At 37.5% G+C, this 21,028-nt stretch overlaps 1 protein-coding gene across 1 annotated transcript in view; it reads right to left on the bottom strand.

Annotated features, from left to right (window-relative positions):
• Positions 1-20,750, bottom strand: part of LOC107571502 (voltage-dependent P/Q-type calcium channel subunit alpha-1A-like) — a 124,377-nt gene extending 103,627 nt beyond the window's left edge. The window contains exons 1-3 of the mRNA XM_016257821.1: positions 19,165-20,750; positions 3,435-3,540; positions 3,101-3,240 (exon numbers count right to left, since the gene is read on the bottom strand). Of these exons, the coding sequence (XP_016113307.1) occupies positions 3,101-3,240; positions 3,435-3,540; positions 19,165-19,433 (515 nt within the window). The 5' untranslated portion in view covers positions 19,434-20,750. The remainder of the gene's footprint in view (positions 1-3,100; positions 3,241-3,434; positions 3,541-19,164) is intronic.
• Between the last annotated feature and the right edge of the window lie 278 nt (positions 20,751-21,028).

The following is a 21,028-nucleotide window of genomic DNA, read 5'->3' on the forward strand; positions in this document are numbered from 1 at the left end:
GCTTCTTCCACGGTGAAAGCCGATCCGGCGATCCACAGTGCAAAGTTGTTGTATTTCCTCAGCAACGAGCACGGATCAGCTCTAGGCTCCAGGCATGACGAAGTGGATATGGTCCTCTTTTGGAAGACCAAACAATGTAGTTTCGCTTTCACAACGAATCACACAGTGCCTTCACGACATGGCAGCGGTGGCAACAATACTACAGCGAGAATAAAAGTTACGCCTTCTTTCTTTGTGTGAACATTTGGGCGGCGTCATGCAAATCTTCCCACATCGTGATGTAGATATGTGGGGGCGTGTTAGAGCGAGCCGTTTTAGGTAGGCGTGGCTGACTCTTCACTTTTATAAAGAATATCTCTTTGGATTTGAGACTTTAGTCTTTGCAACTTTACAGATCTTCTTTATGCACCAAGAGCTTGTAACACTCCAAAGAGAAAGGAAAAATTTAAATCACATCATATGACCCCTTTAAAAATGAAACTAAAACTGTCAGTAGGTGGCAGCAAATCTCTGTCTTTGTCACTGAATCATTCGTTTAATGATTCGTTCAAACAGTTGATTCATTCAGGAACAAAGCGAGTGACTGTTTTATGAATGGGTAACTGAATCATTGACTCACTAGATTCATTAAAAAACGCAGGTTCATTCATAAGGGAAACACCGCTGTGTTTGCGTGGAGATGCGCAGCGGCTCAGCTGTGACTTTGGAATATTTCCTTTGACGATATAGAGCAAAATCAGACAGCAGTGTTCAACGCTGCTATTTCAGTCTTTCTACTTCAAAATGTCATATTAAACTCATTATGTTACTTTTAGATTCTTTGCAATTATTTGTGTAATTTACAAGAAATGTCTGGTATAAAATTGTTTATACTCTCTCTCTCTCTCTCTCTCTCTCTCTCTCTCTCTCTCTCTCTCTCTCTCTCTGACTTTGGAATATTTCCTTTGACGATATAGAGCAAAATCAGACAGCAGTGTTCAACGCTGCTATTTCAGTCTTTCTACTTCAAAATGTCATATTAAACTCATTATGTTACTTTTAGATTCTTTGCAATTATTTGTGTAATTTACAAGAAATGTCTGATATAAAATTGTTTATAAGCTCTCTCAGTGTATGCTGTCGACAGGAGCCTGCAGTTGTGCACTTTGTGTTTTGGAGATTTTGTGCTTTGGCTATAGGCATATGCATTAATCTTATTTTGTTTTAGTAGTATTAATTCTAACAATAATTAATTCTAATTCTAACAATTCTTCCTGATTATCCAGTCAGTATGGTAGGCTACTCTAAGAAGTCGTTATTGTGGTCACACTGTAAAACATGAGTAAAGTTAAATCAATTTGACTGTGTGTTGTTTAAAACTTTTATCATATACTGATTTAAAAAAAAAACATTTGTTGCCATGACTTTTTGATCATATTTTTTCCCCCGTAACAGGTCTGTACCCAAATTAAGAATTAACGAGCATGTCTACATCTATTACAAAGAAACAGAGAAAGAGCGAGAGAGTCCATTTACCTCAGCAGTAACTGTCGCATTCTCGCATCTTGATCTTTAACGTTATCTTTTCGTGGATCAAAACTAATGCTTAAGGTTGATTCAATATATAATAAAATAAAAAAAACGTTACATCAACAATAAAATAGTACAATGATGAAGTCGCTTAGCTTATATTAAACATAAAAATTGAACAAAACGAATAAACTGATGACTTGGTGTAACCGCATTGTAACATAAAAATAAATAAGTCTTTGTATTTTCTCCTTTGTGGCTCATTATTATTATTATTATTAATGTCTATAATAATATATATGGGTCTATATGTTTTTATTATTAATAATAATAATAATAATATTATATTAATAATAATAATAATAAAAACATATAGACCCACAATAAAGTAGTAGACCTAGCCTATCATTAAGAAATTCACATATTAAACTGAAGTTTTATTAACAAAATTACAATTTTGTTTATAAAATTTGTAACGCAAATATAATGGATTTACCCTTTTAAAACGATCGTAGTTTGTGGTTCATTGTTATTAAAACTGATCAGTCATAAAGTAGTACAATGGCAAATTCATTAATTAAACCTCATTTATTAAACCTCTAACTCTTATTAACAAATTGAAGAAGACGGAGCCTATACTTGCGTTGTAACCCAAATAAATAAGGTTTCCCTTATTCAAAACGAATGCTTAGTTTGTGGTTCATCGTTATTTTTAATGAAAACACAGCAACAATAAAGACCAACTCAGTTATTTTAAACGAAGAAATTAAACGTTTATTAACAAAAGTTCTCTTGCGCTTTTGGATCCGCCACCAGTCATTTCACTTCACTCTCGTCACGTGACTCCTGTGGCTCCAAGTTGCTTGGAACAGACGCGGCGCCTCAGAACTGTAGCGTCCCATGTCCAGCTGAACTAAATTGATTTTATTTTTTTATTTCTTGTAACACCGACTACAGGACAAAGCCTGTGTACTGCACACTTATAACTTCGCTCCTGGGAAAACTCGAACCCCCCCCCCCCCCCCCTTTTTTTTTTTTTTTCCTCCTCCCCCTCCCCACACCCTGATGCCGATTAATTAAAAAATGCCAAAAATCGGCCGATTAATCGTCCGGCCGATCAATCGGTTGACCTCTACACGTGACCAAACCCACCCACCCCGGTTTTATTTCTCAGTCCCCCCTGCTCAAAATACGTTCCCACGGCTATGAAAGCAGGTGGCAGGGACAGAAAAAGTATCAGTATTTCACAGCAAAACAGTGCTTGCCATACCAGAAGAGCCAAGTACCAACTAAGTTCGGACTGTTTTGAAACAATGTCATGGGTATTTGTGCAGACACTCTGTGAGCATTAATACTGAACTTCTTAAAAGAATGAGAGTGTTCAACTGCATACTGTTTTTTGTTGTGCTATCAAAATTTGTATGAAGGATTGTAAAATGTCCCTAGTACTTTTACCTGATTTGCTAAATCCTTTAGTGAATCAGGTGCTAAAACAATGCACACGACGTGTGCGCATAAATAACTGTATCAGTAGGCGCAATTTATTCTTAGTGAATGCTTCAAGCATGCGGATGTGTTTGTTCTGACTTACCCAGTAAGCACCACTACAAAGTCCATGACATTCCAGCCATTGCGTAGGTACGAGCCCTTATGGAAGGCAAAGCCCAAAGCCAAAATCTTAATGCCTGACTCGAAACAGAAAATGCCGATGAAGTAGGGTTCTGTGTCCTCCTGTGAGAGAGGAACACAAAGAGACGGACAAAGAGAAATAAGAGTGTGCAAACATGAATTAACCCCTGGATTTCTGCAAAAAGAGTGATACATCAGAGACCAATTAGTTCCTGCATTTTCTGTTGAATTACATGTCTTCTGGTTTTACAATATACAGAAACAAAGAAACACTGATCAACACAACCGGAACTCACCAAGCGCTCTGACATGGGTGTCTTGTCCCTTTCTGGAAGGTGCTGTTCCAGGGCCAGGACGATGCAGTTGGCGATGATGGTAGCCAGGATCATGTACTCAAATGGAGTGAGAATCACAGGTCAAGGAAAACGTTTAAAACAACAGTTTTGCAAAGGACAGATGGCTGACATTCCAGAAAACAACATGCATAAAATATAAACAATATAAATATAATAATGAATAATAAATATAAATTCATATTTAAAAATATCATATTAAATGATAAATATTAAATAGATCATATATATAAATTCAAGTATTCTGTATTGTGGAATTGATGTAAATATTTTTTGCAGCTTCTAAAAAGCAATACTAAAAAATCTTTTGTGATTTTATTTTTAAAATTGAATCCCTTTATTAAAAAAAAAATGGTAAAACAACTTGCAGACTCTTTAAGGGATATGTAAACTTAGGAGCAACTGTACTGGCTCTCTAAACCTCAGTGAAGAATCAATACATCTGATACTGAGAGGGCAGACATTCAAACAATCTCTCTAACCTGATTACTTTGCAAAATCACATTAAGTCCCTTGCACTAAATACAGGTCAAGGTCATTTGCAGCAGTGGTTTTACAGAGGTTAACTGAACATCAAGTCCAAACTCACTGAGAAAATGCTTCACAAAGCAAACGTAGCATCATGCTCACCCTGCATGGACCAAACAACATCAAGCACCATCTCCTTACGGCTGGTTGAGCCTGTGACGAATAAGCTGGTATTCATGCTGATGTAATACATGCCGCAGATGAGTATGAGTCAGGCATATTCTGTATGCTTAAAATGACCTCATCACTCGCCACTTATATTTACTGCAGGCCAATTTGTGTATGCATGCATGTGTGTTGAGAGCCAGCAAAAGCTTAGAAGGTTAGAGTCGTCTGTGTGATTCAAAGTGACATGCCTCTTTGGCTCACTATACACAAGAACTTCAGGGTGGGTAAGATTTGGCTATTAGGACTGATACACACACACACACACACACACACACAGACAAGCTCTGTTAGAAAACCTAGAGAGTTATGCAGATGGTTTTTTCAAATCTCAACATAAAAGAGTGAAAGACAGAGGGAGTTTATGTTTATGTTATGATATTTGGAATAAAAATTAGTCAAAAAATGCACAGATGAATTGTTCAACATGTGTTTTGGTGCTTTGAAGACCCGTCCCACTCTCACTCTCTTGTATTGTCAAAAAGGTGCCCATTTAAAGACAGGATGAACATGAGACAATGCTATGATGTGCTCCGCCAGAAAACTTTAATTATGAACCCACCTTCCTCCCTCTGCACAACACTATATATAGCAATGCCATTGAGATAAAGGAAGGGAGAAACTGTCTTTTCTCTGCCTGTGTGCATGTGTTTAAAGCAGCGTCAGTGGCTTGTGAACGCTATCTGGATGCTCTGAGAGGTCATTCCTGTTAGGAGTGAGGTGACAGCTGGTACAGAAGGTCAGGATGAAAACTCTCACAATGCAGGGGTCTTAACATGGTAGGTTATTCTGATGCCTCCCAAGATACCTCGTTTTCCACAAATTCTACAGCAACAGTGAATGTATCCTTTGTGGAAAAACACAATTCAAGAACGCAATGTTCAGAGATTAGTGGGAAAAAAAATTTATCCAAGATGGTGGATGAAGCAAAGAAAAGGCTTATTATAAATATGCTTTTCAATATTTTAAATACAATTAGTTAATTTAAAAAACAGAGATTTCATAAAAATTATTTAAAATAAACTACTTTAAAATATATTTGTGTATGTAGGCAGAAAGAAATTAAAGGGGTGGTTCAGTGTTTTTTTTCTAGGCTTGATTGTGTTTATGGGGTGCAGTCTAACATGTGTTAATGCTTCGTTTTTTTTAAAACGCATAATTTTTCACATAATTTACCTTTATTCCCCACCGCTCTGTCCCTTCTCTGAGAAACACGCTGATCATTTCCTTCTTGTATGAAGCCCCTCTCTCAGAAATTGGCAATGGGCTCGGATTGGTTAGCTAGTCCAGTGTGTTGTGATTGGCTAAACCGCCTCTAGTGCGAGTCTAAACACCTCGGCAGCATGTGCTCCGGTTGTATTGTAAACAACGGCATCGTTAATATCGCTTATCAGTTTGAGCCCGATTGAGAAGCAGAGGATATTATTGAAGAGGATCGTGCAGAACCTGTGCAAGCATGGCTTTTAATGGTAGGCCTATGTTTTTTGTTTGTTGTTGTCTCATACTTTTAGATACGCTGTTATTTGTAAATGCTACTGCTTCCGGGAAGTAACTTGTTGTAGTCCATACCAGCCGTTTTTGTAGGCATTAAACTGCCAGAATTTTAAAAGACGATATTTCCATTTGCATTGAACTTTCAGCTTCGTAACTTTGCAGATATTGTTTATGCTCAAACAGCAACATAACACACTAACTAACGTTAAAAAAGTGAAATCGCAATGAACCACCCCTTTAATACTTTAATTTAGCAGGTGTTGCATTAAACTGTGAAGACATTTATAACATTACAAAATATTTTTATTTCAAATAAATGGTGGTCTTTTGAACTTTCTATTCTTAATTCTGAAAAAAATACATATAAATAAAAATATTAAGCACTTCAACTGTTTTCAACACTGACAATAATAAAATAAGTGTTTGTTGAGCACCAAATACTGAAGGATCATGTGACTGAAGACTGGAGCAATAACTGCTGAAAATTCAGTTTTGCCATCACAGGAATAAATTACATTTTAAAATATATTCAAATAGAAAACACTTATTTCGATTGTAATAATATTTGACAAATTATTACTGTTATTAAACGAATAAAAGCAGCCTTGGTGAAAATATGACACTTTCAAAAACATTTTAAAAAATGTTTCAAATGTCCTGTACTCATTTTTTCCCTCTGAATCTGTTGTTCTCACACTCTCCCAGCATCCTATACATCACGTCAATCTCTTTCTCCATTCCTTCCTCTCTCTGCCCTGTCCCCTCAGTCTGCTGCTCCCTCGCTCTATACTTCTCCCACTGAACCTGTGCATTCATCATCTCCCTCATCAGCATAGTTTATTCATTATTACACAAAAGTTCACATTATTAATAACAGCAAAATTTCTTTGATTAACTGACATTTGTCTGCACATTTCTCTAACATCCCTAAAGAAAGGGATGTAATTTCTTACATTAATTTAAAAGGCCAGTACAACATGGCTAAATATTTTGGCTGAGTTGCGATTAAACAGGATCTGCAGCAGATCTTTTCTTTTTTATGCTGACGTACATGCGAGTGTAAGAGATTATTGAAAAGGCAAAAAATGTAGGTTGGGGACTTGATTGGGTTTTGAGATGAATGCGTTACGCTCAAAAATGATGTCAGATGAACTTGAGTTTGCAGAATCAGGTTTAAGCAGATTAAATGATAAGATTGGAGAAGTCCAGCATACATCACCAGAGAGAAGTCTGTCATTTCACTGCATCTCGAATTAAGACATACTGATAAAAAAAAATCACACAAGGTCACATTTTTTTCACAATAATATCAATAACATGCATTTAAAAAAATAGATAGAGTGAATATGATACGAAAATCATGCTGACCAGAGATGTTCCCTTGCACTCAGTGCAGAACATTTACAGTCAGTCAGATTTGGCTCATCAACTATTCCCCACCATAACTTGATTTTATTGAAGAGTTGCAATCTACGAAATCCTATACAAGTAGCAGCATCAAAATGGCTGACAAGACATATCAGAAGCAGAATGAGTTGAAGCAATCAGACACACACTGTTATACAGTACTAGACTCTAATCAACTAATACAGCACATGAGTGATTCAATGGGCATGTCAGTCAGTCAGTGAATGTATGTGTGTGGTAATTAGCAGTAGTAGACGGCGAAGTACTCTACAGAGCGACCCGAGAAGCCCAGCCAGTCAAATGTAAATATGTATTGATTTCCTCATCTGGCTGTAAGGTCCCAGGCTGTTTGCTTTTCTAATTCTATCTCTTGCATTCTGGTGCTGCAGCCTGAATAATTTATTAACTAGAAACAGCTGTGTTTTTCCCTCTCTTAATGCAGCTATAAAAGATAGGTCTGTAGTTACAAGCGCTAACACTCTTTCCATCTCTTTCCCCTCACTCTAATCGCACATTTACCCTTTATATGTCCTTAGTGCTCAGAAATCAGTCTGTTAGGACAGGATTAACATAGATACCGTTTGTGTGCGTGTGTGTTTAAGCAGCATGAATGAAAAGTGCAGTAGGCTAATTAACTTTACAGGAAGTTCTGGGTGGAACATTCCCCTTAATTCCTGTATCAGAGAGAATTCTGCAATAAGTAAATACAATACATACACTACTGTTCAAAAAATGTAGGGTCAGTAAGGTGTTTTTTTTCATACTTTTACTCAGCAAAGATGCATTAAATAGATCAAAATTGACAATAAAAGGCACTTAATAATGTTACAAAATCTTTTGATTTCAAATAAATGCTGTTCTTTTGAACTTTCTATTAATCAAAGAACCCTGAAAAAAAAAGATTATGGTTTCCACAAAAATATTAAGCAGCACAACTGTTTTCAACAGTGATAATAGTAATACATTTTGAACAGTAGTGCATACACGCATAATATAATATAATATAATATAATATAATATAATATAATATAATATAATATAATATAATATGAAGTTTTTATAAACAACTTATTTTACAACCATTTGAGAAGCTATATCAGCGAACAGAGACTACAATGGTCTTGTCTCTAATAGTACTATTTATGTCTTTCTATGTGCTAGAAGTAGTAAAACGGCAGCATTGTAGATGGTGGTGGTATCGGTAATATGTGTTTGCGTGTGTATCTGGTAGAGAGCAGGTAGTAGGTAAAGATGTGAATCAGTGGCAATAGCATTAGCTCTAGCAGCACGTGACACGAGCACCAGCATGAAAATTCAAGCCACCACATCTTTTTTCCTCACTCTGCACCCAAAATAGATTTCTCCCAAGTCAGCATCACACACACATACCACCTAGCCACAGAAATGAATAATTCACTACTAGAACAAAAGCTACAGAACCATATGGAAAGAGGAAGAACACAAGCAGGTAGTGAAGTGCAATGCTAGCCTAAGATGCAAGCAACACCAATAAAACAACCGACAATACACCTCTGCTACATTGTACAAGGACATACTGTACATGTCAACAGAGTCATTTTGAAAAAATCATCAAAGGGAAAGAGAAATAAAATATCTGTCATCTTTTACCCTCATGTCGTTCCAGACCTGTATGACTTACATTCTTCTATGGAACATAAAAAGAGGATTTTGAAGGTTTTTACTGGTTGCACTTTACCATGCATTGGGATTGGAGCTTTCAAGCCTCAAAAATGACACAAAAGCACAATTTAAGTATTAAACAAAGCAATAGTAGAAATGGTCTGTTCCTCAAACAAAGGTATCATCTGACTTCAGAAGGCATATGGACCACTTTTATACTTTTTGAAGTTCAAACATCTCGGTCCTTACACAACATGAGGGTCATTAAATGCAGACAGGTAAAGAGATCGAGGTTTCTCTAGATTACAGCCTTGTGAGTGTGAATGTGGACGAGCGAGAGTGTGTTAATGACTGGGTTTTGTAGCCTCATCTGCGGCAGCAGCTGAGCAGCGTGGGGCTGCAACATTACGGATGACTACGCTCATTTAGATCCAGACATTAGGAGGTATGAAATCAGCAGATTAGGCCGGAAGGCAAACACAAACATGTACATACACACACTGCTTAACCGAAACAACAAGACTGGTGCTCTTATAATTCGCAAAGAGGTCTCATGCTAAAACGTGACTTGAAAGCCAGTTTAAAGGTACAATAGATGATTGTCTTCAGAAACATTTTTGTTATGCTGGTTGAAAGTCTCTTCACATCCCGATAGCAATCATTAAGTTAAGTGGTCTAAATGTATTTATATATTCTGTGGAAGGCGTAGGACCAAGAAATGTTCGTCCAATCAAAACGCTCGGTCCGAGCGTTTTAATTGGCTTTCCTACCTGCCTGTCAATGTATGTATTAGCATACCTCTGCGCACCCGGTTCACGCAGACAGGATACGTCATCAGCGCGTTCACGCACGCTGTGCAGACAGAGCGAAAATGGCAGACAAACATCAACAACCCGATCTTCCTTCCTGGTATTGTAGTACTTTTAAAGTTTTCTCACCGGTGAATGACACATGATGTAGCCCAGCAGTTCCCAATTCCAGTCCTTGCGCTCCCCCGCTCTGCATATTTTGCATTTCTCGCTTAGTTAACACCAGTGGTGGACAGTAACAAAGTAGTTTTACTTCGTTACTGTACTTAAGTAAATTTTTCACATTACTTTAGTGGAGTAGTTTTATTTTGAGTAACTTTTACTTTTACTTCACTACATTCCAAAGCATAAGATCGTATTTTTTACTTCACTACATTTCATTAAACTTATCGTTACTCCTTATAATATATCACGTGCTCCGAGATGCAGAAGAGATGTCTGATTCATGAGCTATAACTGATTCTTTTCAATGAACCCGTTAAATCGGTTCGCAAATCGTACCAACCGATTCATTCATGAATTAGAATGAACCGATTGCAGTTGTTCTCGAGTCGACAACTCACTGATTCAAATTATCCATTTAGTGCGAGTCTCCAGTGAACTGAATTCACAAGTAAGAACCGGGAGATATTGTGAGCGCGTGCGTCTGATGCTGTTAAAAGTAAGTTACTAATGTCGAATTTTAGGATTAATTATGTAACTGAAAATCATATTTAGGTAAAAGCTGTCAGTTGTTTGTGAACTAAATCTGCTGTAAATGATGATCTGTTTAAGCCCACTGAAATGCTTGAATGCAGACACATTAACATCAGAGTCTCTATGTTTTAGGTCAAAAAACATTAAAATAACACAGATTAAATAAAATAACTCATGCACGTTCATCTTCCCCACTGCTGTAACATTAGCAGTTTTACTAAAATACTATGCATTTAGCCCTATGTGACGTCTGTTTTTATATTGTTTGTCAGCACACATAGCCTAAGTTACTATGTATCTGAATCTTTGTGTGCGTGTGTGTTTAAGCAGCATGAATGAAAAGTGCAGTAGGCTAATTAACTTTACAGGAAGTTCTGGGTGGAACATTCCCCTTAATTCCTGTATCAGAGAGAATTCTGCAATAAGTAAATACAATACATACACTACTGTTCAAAAAATGTAGGGTCAGTAAGGTGTTTTTTTTCATACTTTTACTCAGCAAAGATGCATTAAATAGATCAAAATTGACAATAAAAGGCACTTAATAATGTTACAAAATCTTTTGATTTCAAATAAATGCTGTTCTTTTGAACTTTCTATTAATCAAAGAACCCTGAAAAAAAAAGATTATGGTTTCCACAAAAATATTAAGCAGCACAACTGTTTTCAACAGTGATAATAGTAATACATTTTGAACAGTAGTGCATACACGCATAATATAATATAATATAATATAATATAATATAATATAATATAATATAATATAATATAATATGAAGTTTTTATAAACAACTTAATATAATATAATATAATATAATATAATATAATATAATATAATATAATATAATATAATATAATATAATATAATAAATATTAAGCAGCACAACTGTTTTCAACAGTGATAATAGTAATACATTTTGAACAGTAGTGCATACACGCATAATATAATATAATATAATATAATATAATATAATATAATATAATATAATATAATAATATAATATAATAATAATAAATAAGTTTTTATAAACAACTTATTTTACAACCATTTGAGAAGCTATATCAGCGAACAGAGACTACAATGGTCTTGTCTCTAATAGTACTATTTATGTCTTTCTATGTGCTAGAAGTAGTAAAACGGCAGCATTGTAGATGGTGGTGGTATCGGTAATATGTGTTTGCGTGTGTATCTGGTAGAGAGCAGGTAGTAGGTAAAGATGTGAATCAGTGGCAATAGCATTAGCTCTAGCAGCACGTGACACGAGCACCAGCATGAAAATTCAAGCCACCACATCTTTTTTCCTCACTCTGCACCCAAAATAGATTTCTCCCAAGTCAGCATCACACACACATACCACCTAGCCACAGAAATGAATAATTCACTACTAGAACAAAAGCTACAGAACCATATGGAAAGAGGAAGAACACAAGCAGGTAGTGAAGTGCAATGCTAGCCTAAGATGCAAGCAACACCAATAAAACAACCGACAATACACCTCTGCTACATTGTACAAGGACATACTGTACATGTCAACAGAGTCATTTTGAAAAAATCATCAAAGGGAAAGAGAAATAAAATATCTGTCATCTTTTACCCTCATGTCGTTCCAGACCTGTATGACTTACATTCTTCTATGGAACATAAAAAGAGGATTTTGAAGGTTTTTACTGGTTGCACTTTACCATGCATTGGGATTGGAGCTTTCAAGCCTCAAAAATGACACAAAAGCACAATTTAAGTATTAAACAAAGCAATAGTAGAAATGGTCTGTTCCTCAAACAAAGGTATCATCTGACTTCAGAAGGCATATGGACCACTTTTATACTTTTTGAAGTTCAAACATCTCGGTCCTTACACAACATGAGGGTCATTAAATGCAGACAGGTAAAGAGATCGAGGTTTCTCTAGATTACAGCCTTGTGAGTGTGAATGTGGACGAGCGAGAGTGTGTTAATGACTGGGTTTTGTAGCCTCATCTGCGGCAGCAGCTGAGCAGCGTGGGGCTGCAACATTACGGATGACTACGCTCATTTAGATCCAGACATTAGGAGGTATGAAATCAGCAGATTAGGCCGGAAGGCAAACACAAACATGTACATACACACACTGCTTAACCGAAACAACAAGACTGGTGCTCTTATAATTCGCAAAGAGGTCTCATGCTAAAACGTGACTTGAAAGCCAGTTTAAAGGTACAATAGATGATTGTCTTCAGAAACATTTTTGTTATGCTGGTTGAAAGTCTCTTCACATCCCGATAGCAATCATTAAGTTAAGTGGTCTAAATGTATTTATATATTCTGTGGAAGGCGTAGGACCAAGAAATGTTCGTCCAATCAAAACGCTCGGTCCGAGCGTTTTAATTGGCTTTCCTACCTGCCTGTCAATGTATGTATTAGCATACCTCTGCGCACCCGGTTCACGCAGACAGGATACGTCATCAGCGCGTTCACGCACGCTGTGCAGACAGAGCGAAAATGGCAGACAAACATCAACAACCCGATCTTCCTTCCTGGTATTGTAGTACTTTTAAAGTTTTCTCACCGGTGAATGACACATGATGTAGCCCAGCAGTTCCCAATTCCAGTCCTTGCGCTCCCCCGCTCTGCATATTTTGCATTTCTCGCTTAGTTAACACCAGTGGTGGACAGTAACAAAGTAGTTTTACTTCGTTACTGTACTTAAGTAAATTTTTCACATTACTTTAGTGGAGTAGTTTTATTTTGAGTAACTTTTACTTTTACTTCACTACATTCCAAAGCATAAGATCGTATTTTTTACTTCACTACATTTCATTAAACTTATCGTTACTCCTTATAATATATCACGTGCTCCGAGATGCAGAAGAGATGTCTGATTCATGAGCTATAACTGATTCTTTTCAATGAACCCGTTAAATCGGTTCGCAAATCGTACCAACCGATTCATTCATGAATTAGAATGAACCGATTGCAGTTGTTCTCGAGTCGACAACTCACTGATTCAAATTATCCATTTAGTGCGAGTCTCCAGTGAACTGAATTCACAAGTAAGAACCGGGAGATATTGTGAGCGCGTGCGTCTGATGCTGTTAAAAGTAAGTTACTAATGTCGAATTTTAGGATTAATTATGTAACTGAAAATCATATTTAGGTAAAAGCTGTCAGTTGTTTGTGAACTAAATCTGCTGTAAATGATGATCTGTTTAAGCCCACTGAAATGCTTGAATGCAGACACATTAACATCAGAGTCTCTATGTTTTAGGTCAAAAAACATTAAAATAACACAGATTAAATAAAATAACTCATGCACGTTCATCTTCCCCACTGACGTCTGTTTTTATATTGTTGGTCAGCACACATAGCCTAAGTTACTATGTATCTGAATCAACTAGCCGAGTAGACAAATATAAATGTTTATTCATGCTGAAAATAAGTCAATGCTAGCTGATGCTAACTGTCTAGCTAACGAGCTTGCTGGTGCTAAATTGAGGTAATTTTTTTAAAATAAAGTCCAAATATTTTTATTCAACCACCTAGATAGATTACATCTGAGGGAAAAAGAAAGGATGTGATGTTCAGAACATGGTAACTACAGTAATTATCAAAGTGGGAAGTGATGCCCTCTGGGGGCATTTGGCCAGGGGTGTTTTTACACCACAGACAAGGTTTGAGAAGAAAAAAATCATTATGAAAATCTAATTATATTTGTATATTTTATTATATTGATTATTTCCTTATTGGTTATTTTGGGAAAATCCCAGGTATTTTGAGCAGTAGGATTATAAAAAAAGATATATTCTAATATAAAATTAAATGATAAAAGTAGCCTATATAAAACTGCAAAATAAACATTCATCTATCTGTACTTTTTACTTAAGTACATGAAAAATCAAGTACTTTTGTACTTTCACTCGAGTAAAATTGAAAACTGAGTACTTTTACTGGAGTAATATTTTATTATACGAATCTGTACTTTTACTCAAGTACTTGATTTGTGTACTCGATTCAGATAACCAGCTCGTTAGAAGTGAGCTACGTGCATGAACTGTGTTTCCGATCGATATGATCCCTACACAGTGTTCATTGCTCCCTACACCCTGAGCAGGGGAAATCCGTTGAAGTTTACTTCACTTCGGAACATTCATTCACTACGCAGCGTCTTCACACACAGACGAAACTTACTAGAGAAGTGTGAAGTGTGCGCGAGGACTGGAATTGGGAACCGCTGATGTAGCCTATTGTAGTAATGTTGTCTCTGGTATTCTGGTCTGTGAGCGTATATATGCGTTCAGGGGGCGTGGCTTTGGATGGCTATTGCAGGGAGGGTGGGACGTTGGCTTTCAGTGCTATCTGGCTAAAGTTAGCATTTTCCAAGATCTCCTACTGCACCTTTAATTTTCAGAAATGTTGTTGCACACCTTCTCAATACACATTTCCACCTTTATGTGGAAATTCAAAACCAAAATGTGGATAGTGTAATGCAACAATGGTCCAACACAACCTAACCTCACCATCAGAGCGACAAACTGAGGAACATATATATATATATATATATATTCAGAATCCAATATTTATATCTTTTACAATCATGCCTATAAACTGAGACAGGAAGAGGGGGTGAGAGAGGGAGTGAGTGGCAGAGACAGAGTCAGTGACAGTTGTGTGAATGAATCTAGGATGACACATATAACTCCCTGCTGCCCAAATGGAAGAGAGGATCTAAGATGACAGGACAATCCTATCATCCAGTCATATCCCATCATACCCACTGTTGGGACAAAGAGGAATATGTTGTGATGCTGTGAACCAGGGGAGAAGAAGAGCTGAAGTGTCCATTGAAGCCTGTGTTTATAATCCAATTATGTGACGTGTGTTATTAAAAAAAATAAATCAATCAATCAACCAATCAATGCTTAACTGAAAACCATATGCTTATGTAGCCTTGTGATATGTTTGCATTAAGGTGTGTGCATCTATGTGCCTCCAACCTAAATAATTTAGACACGGACATCCTGCCATCTTTTTTAAAGAATTTTTCTTCAATTCTCAGAATCTCTTTCATATTAGATTGCACGTGTACATCCAGGTATATAAATGCTTGTGCATTTGTCATTGTTAACATTTTCTTTTAAATATGTCTGTATAGTTTATTATTTATTTTTTTTAGCTTTAGTTCTTTTAGTACAAGTAAAACTACATGAAAATTAAAAATGTTGCCTTGGCAGCTATATAAAACATTTTATTTTATTTTATTTCATTTGAATTATTTTACATAATAATGGACATTTTTATGGTTTTGGTTTTAATTAATTTTAATAACCCTACATATAGTCTATGTACAACACAAAGAAAACTCTGAACAACAATGTCAACGATGTGTTTGTGTTTCACAACTGTATGTTGGGCATCTTAAACCTTGTACATAACACTTAGGCCTGGTTTCACAGACAGGGCTTAGGTTAAGCCAGAATTAAGCCATAGTTCAATTAGGACATTTAAGTAGCTTTTATAAATGTGCCTTAGATAAAAACAATACTGATGTGCATCTTGAGACAAATCAATGGCACTGACAGTGCAAGTTTCTTTCAGTTAAAACAGCCCAGACATGCATTTTAGTCTGGGATAGGCTTAAGCCTTGTCTGTAAAACCGGGGGTTAAAGTATTAATAAAGTTGGATATGTGTGAACTAACACATTACACAAAATTTATTTTGCAACTTGAAGCCAATCAGTGGATGCGTCAAATACATCTGTGCAAATATACAACTTTGATTAGAAAGTGTTAGAATGAGTAAACATGAACTGCCAAGAAATATCAATACTTCAATCCAGCCTGTACACATAACCACTTTACATTTGTGTCTTATAATTTGTCAGATACTGCTGAATAGACGAGAGAAGAAAAATATCTGAGCATATAATTCTGACAAACTTACGCTAAACACTGTGTACAGATTTAGTGGTCTAAGCAGCATGTTCTCTTTTCTAATTTAAAGACACTCTGCAGCACTCTTAGAAAACTACAGTCTCCATTTCTCCTCCAAACTTGCATTGGAGTATGCGGTTAGACAGCGATGCCTGTCTGTGGCCCATCTGTATGCATACAACAGAGGACTGACTCCAAGGAGGCAGAAGGGCGGGAGGAAAGGAGAGCATGCCATTGAGAACTGCTCTTTCAGTCCGCCACTGTTATTTTTAGCCTGACAGGAACCTCGAAACAGGAGAGAGCAAGAGATATGCTTGTGATACAGAAAAAAGAGGTTTGATATGTCAGAAAACATGTGTGATTTTGTGTGTACATACCAGAGTGTACCATAATTCTTTGAAACACTGAAACACTAATAGTAGACTTGGATATGTCAGCACCTACTAACACAAAACTAGCTTGATTCTAATGCTGGCATTGATCATGACTGAAACAAATGGTATGCCAATTATAAGTAAACAGTTGTTTGCTTGAAAAAATGAGAAGGAGGAATTGAGAGACAAAGGGAAAGAAAAGGAGAATAAATAATTTAAATTCTGCAGACTGAATGTAGAGCACCGCCTCTACACATAGAAGAAAACTACAAGGGCTCACGACTAGGGCTGTGCAATATATAAAAATCATCAAAATATCGCAAATGTACATATCCCAATATGCATATCGCTACAGCTTGCAATATTTGGGGCCATGAACAAAAGACAAAGAGAAAATCACTCACTGCTCTTACCTAAATAACGTTTGTAGCTTAAATAAGAATCCGTGCATATTGAATTCAAAGAGTAAATTCTAAGCAGTTTTTTATTTTTCCTTTTTATTATTCAGTTCCTAAACTCATGTTAAAATGATTAAACTAATGTTAAAGTGACATTTTTATGTAACGCTCGAGTAAAACACTACCGTTCACTTTCATAAGTTGTTGTAGGGGTGCTTTCTTATTAGAATCAGAATCAGAATGAGCTTTATTCACCACTTAAGTGTGCGCAAACACAAGATCGCATTATTTAATGAGTTATTGCATATCGCATGTTTCTTCAATATCGCACAGCCCTATACTCACGGCTCACGACAACTTCTTTCTATCAGTCTGTCTCCCTCTGGTGTCCACTCAACCACTCTTTCTGCCTTCTCCTCCAACTCATCTATTTATAGCACAGTATATTTTATATGATTCATTTCTCATTATTTTCTATATGTCATTCTTTGGTGGAAAACTAGACTTGATGTTTGAGTTCAAAACTCAATCGACTTATTTGTGGTTGAAAACATTCATGCGCTTCTCTTACTTCAATGAGACCAGAAGAACAAACATGTTTCATGACTAAATTTACATTTCTTGACTTTAACATTTTTTTGAGAGAACTGAGCACATATTTAGGGTCTCTTTGGACAGATATGCATAGCTATTTGCACTCCATATAGGCTGCAATTTCATAGTCGTCAATGAAACTAAAATAGAAAACACAGCTATAAGGTTACATTCCATTTACAGTGCAGAGAGAGACTGTTCATAAGCGTAGAGAGGCTGAGACAATGTAGGCATCGCAAATGTCTTTTTAGACTTTCATTATCTCTGTAAAGAAGGTAAAAGAAAGGATGCAATGTTTGGCAACCATAAATTAAGTCTACAATTTCATCTAATCTACATGTGACACACTCTTTCGTACTTCAGCAATTCATAATCACAAGGCCTCATTAGATGTTTACATGAGATAAATCAGAAGAATGAGGCTTATAGAAAGAGTGGCTTTCAGGTCGAGTGCAAGGTTAAAGGTCACTGAAAGCTCTGGCAGATCAAAGTACAGTTTCAAAAGCGGTGTGTGTGGGTATGATTCTGTGCACATTTAATGATTTTAAATCCTAAGAGGTCTATTAGAAAAGGTAGGGAGTGGACTTCTTCTGGAGTCTGCTTATAGCTAAAGATTTGTTTATATAAAACACTAAGCTTCGGTGAACCATTAAGGGTGAAACATGGTCTTTTCAGGACATGCCAAGTCAAAAATACATACATGATTCAATGGATCTGCACAATGGTTGCACACTTTTAAAACGTTTATTACAAACGGTTATTATTAGTTTATTAACACTAGAGAAGTACATTTTTCATCAAATGCAGTACATATTCTAACAGTACGTGATTTTAGAAGTAGCCAACTCTATGTCGCTCTTCTCCACTCAAATACACCATTCCTGACAAGCTTTCAGTCTGTGTGCTGCTTGATTTTGTAAACAATTTGTTGCCATAAACCAATGAGGTAACTAGCCAATTTTTGTCTGAAATGCAAGTTTTATTTTATTTTTTTAGGTATGCTACATGTTTACTAAGCTGATGTATAAAACAATAATATGCTCATGGTCACGCTGTATTTAACATCAGCACTGATGTGATTACCTGCGGCCTTGTGATACTGCTTTAACAATTTCCAATTCTCTCTATACACAACCCCTTTTGTCTTTAAACATTAGGCTCAGTAGGTGCACTATGAAAGACGCAAGTACACACATATATCTCGTATTCTCCAGGAGCTCTTAGAATATGGGAAATGGTGGCTTTCCCCCTCCCCTCACCTCCCTTTTCACCATCGCTTTCTCTCGAATGAGACCAAGCTGAGAGACTGCACATGCTGACATCAGCAAGCCTCCGCGAGCCACAGCGCCGCCCGCTATCGTCACACAGCACCGCTCACCTCACGGCCGTACGTAACACACCGAGCACACAACAGAAATGACTCGATTCACCTTGCCACCGAAATAACTTGACAAATAAACGCCTGAAAATATTCTAATTAAACGTCTGCGATCAAATCACCAGCTCGCGAGCGTTTTTCTTCAAAGCTATCATTAAGCCAGCAGTAATGTGATTCGTGTTTTAAGACATTTTCAGGTGACCTTACATATGCCACAATCAAGCGCACTGTACCTGCAACTGGAGGCCACAGGGTACTCACTGAGGGGGTTTAAAAGGATATGGCCATTCGGTGATCTTTTTGGCGTATTTTCTCACAAAGTTGTCCTCACTGAAGATGAACAGAGATCGGTTGACAGTGAAGCAGTTTTGCCGCACCGGTATAGGGTTGTACAGGGCCATAGTTCTGGCTCGCTGGGCCATTGACTGCTTGTACATTCTTGGAGCACCCGGCGGGCCGCCCTGCCTGCTGCCGCCGCGGCCGGGTCCCCCTTGAGCGTGTCCCGGTCCTCCGCCATACCTGGACGGCACCTCATCTCCGAACCGAGCCATTCTATAGACACCAAATGCCAGTCTTCACGAAGCAGGAAAAAAGGGGGCGAATATTCAACGCGACCACACCACATTACATCCCATCTGCTTCAAAACTTAATACGTGTATAACTGGAGTACACATTTGTCTTCATGGCCTTTATATATGATGTTGCGCTCCAGAGCCGATGGTTAGACTTTAAACAAACGAAAAATAAAACGAACAAAAAGCAACCAAAAATTGAACAAAAAAAAAATCGTGCCTTATATTTTGTAGTTCACAGGTTCGTTGCCCACTTCAAACACACACAATGGTCCATCATCACCTCGTTTTATGTCCAAAATCAACATATTTCCACGGCCATGTAATTCTTGGGTAAATCTCTCGTTTTCTGTGGCTCCATCCTCATATTTTACAGAACTGTCTCTCTCCAGTGCTTTTTCTTGAAAATTCAGATTGGAATTATCATAACTACAATCATTTATACGATCTAGGTGTGATAACCAAGTGAACAAAAATGAAAACATTTAAAACAATCGTTTGAGTTCAGTTTTAACTGTACATTGTGATGATTACAGCACCCATATCTATTTAAAAGGGGGGAAATTGGATAAAATTGTGATTATTTATTTATTTCGCAACATCCGCAATATTTGGCACGGTGTAGCTATAATCTGCCTTCGGTCACCTCGCGCTCACGTTTACTCGCATGTATTTGCATCTCAGCTACAGAGATGTGCGATATCCGATGTAAATTCTGTTTTCCTCTTCTTTACGACACAGGTAATTATTCGGATGCAAAAACAGATCATCACAAGTATCGATTGTTTTTTTGTGCTCACTGGTAAGGTGTCATCCTTTTCGCCAGAGCAAATCACTGGCATTTCAGTGCAAAAGAACCAATCCAACCGTCATAAAATCCTATGAAGGGACACACAGTGACAGAAAGTAGAAGCATCAGTCGCGAGGGGACAACGGCGACATCTCCGGGTTCCCATAGCCGCTTCTGTTCCCCTGCAATGGGCTCTGGGCCGCGTAGGATCTGGTCATCTTCCCCGAGTGAGGGCAATCCGTTCGCAAGAACACTCGGATCCCTCTATTCCTTATTTCTGCCAATGTTGAGCTGTCTGTTAGCCTCGTTACTCTCCGTCAAGCGCCCCTGAGGAAAATAAAGAGGGGGAGGAGGCAGTTGAGGACGACCGTGGGGTGGGGGCTCGCAGGATATCAGCTTGTGAAACACAAGCCGAACGAAACCGTTAGCTCCGATCAGCTGGCAAGCTAAGCTATAATGAGCCACTGATCAATTCAGCGCTCTGGTCAGTTCTTCTTGCAGCACATAACGCACGGCACACGCGCCCCACTGATTAATTTATTCTTCTAACTCCAGTCTGTGTACCTTCAGTCCCTACTGAATGTGTTCTCAGCCTCAGCTCACCTGCGTTTACCGCATGAAAATACCGTCGGCTTGTTTGACACAGTTTTAGAGATAACGAACGTAACTGACAGCGCGTTGTCAGGTTATGGACTGTCTGTGCCAGTGGTCGGGATGTGAGCGCTGGGAGACAGCTGCGCATTCAAACGCGCGTCTCTCGGGAACCGCTCCGCTTTGCGAGGG

The sequence above is a fragment of the Sinocyclocheilus grahami genome, unplaced genomic scaffold (assembly GCF_001515645.1).
Source record: "Sinocyclocheilus grahami isolate Dianchi unplaced genomic scaffold, SAMN03320097.WGS_v1.1 scaffold1603.1, whole genome shotgun sequence".
Taxonomy (NCBI): domain Eukaryota; kingdom Metazoa; phylum Chordata; class Actinopteri; order Cypriniformes; family Cyprinidae; genus Sinocyclocheilus; species Sinocyclocheilus grahami.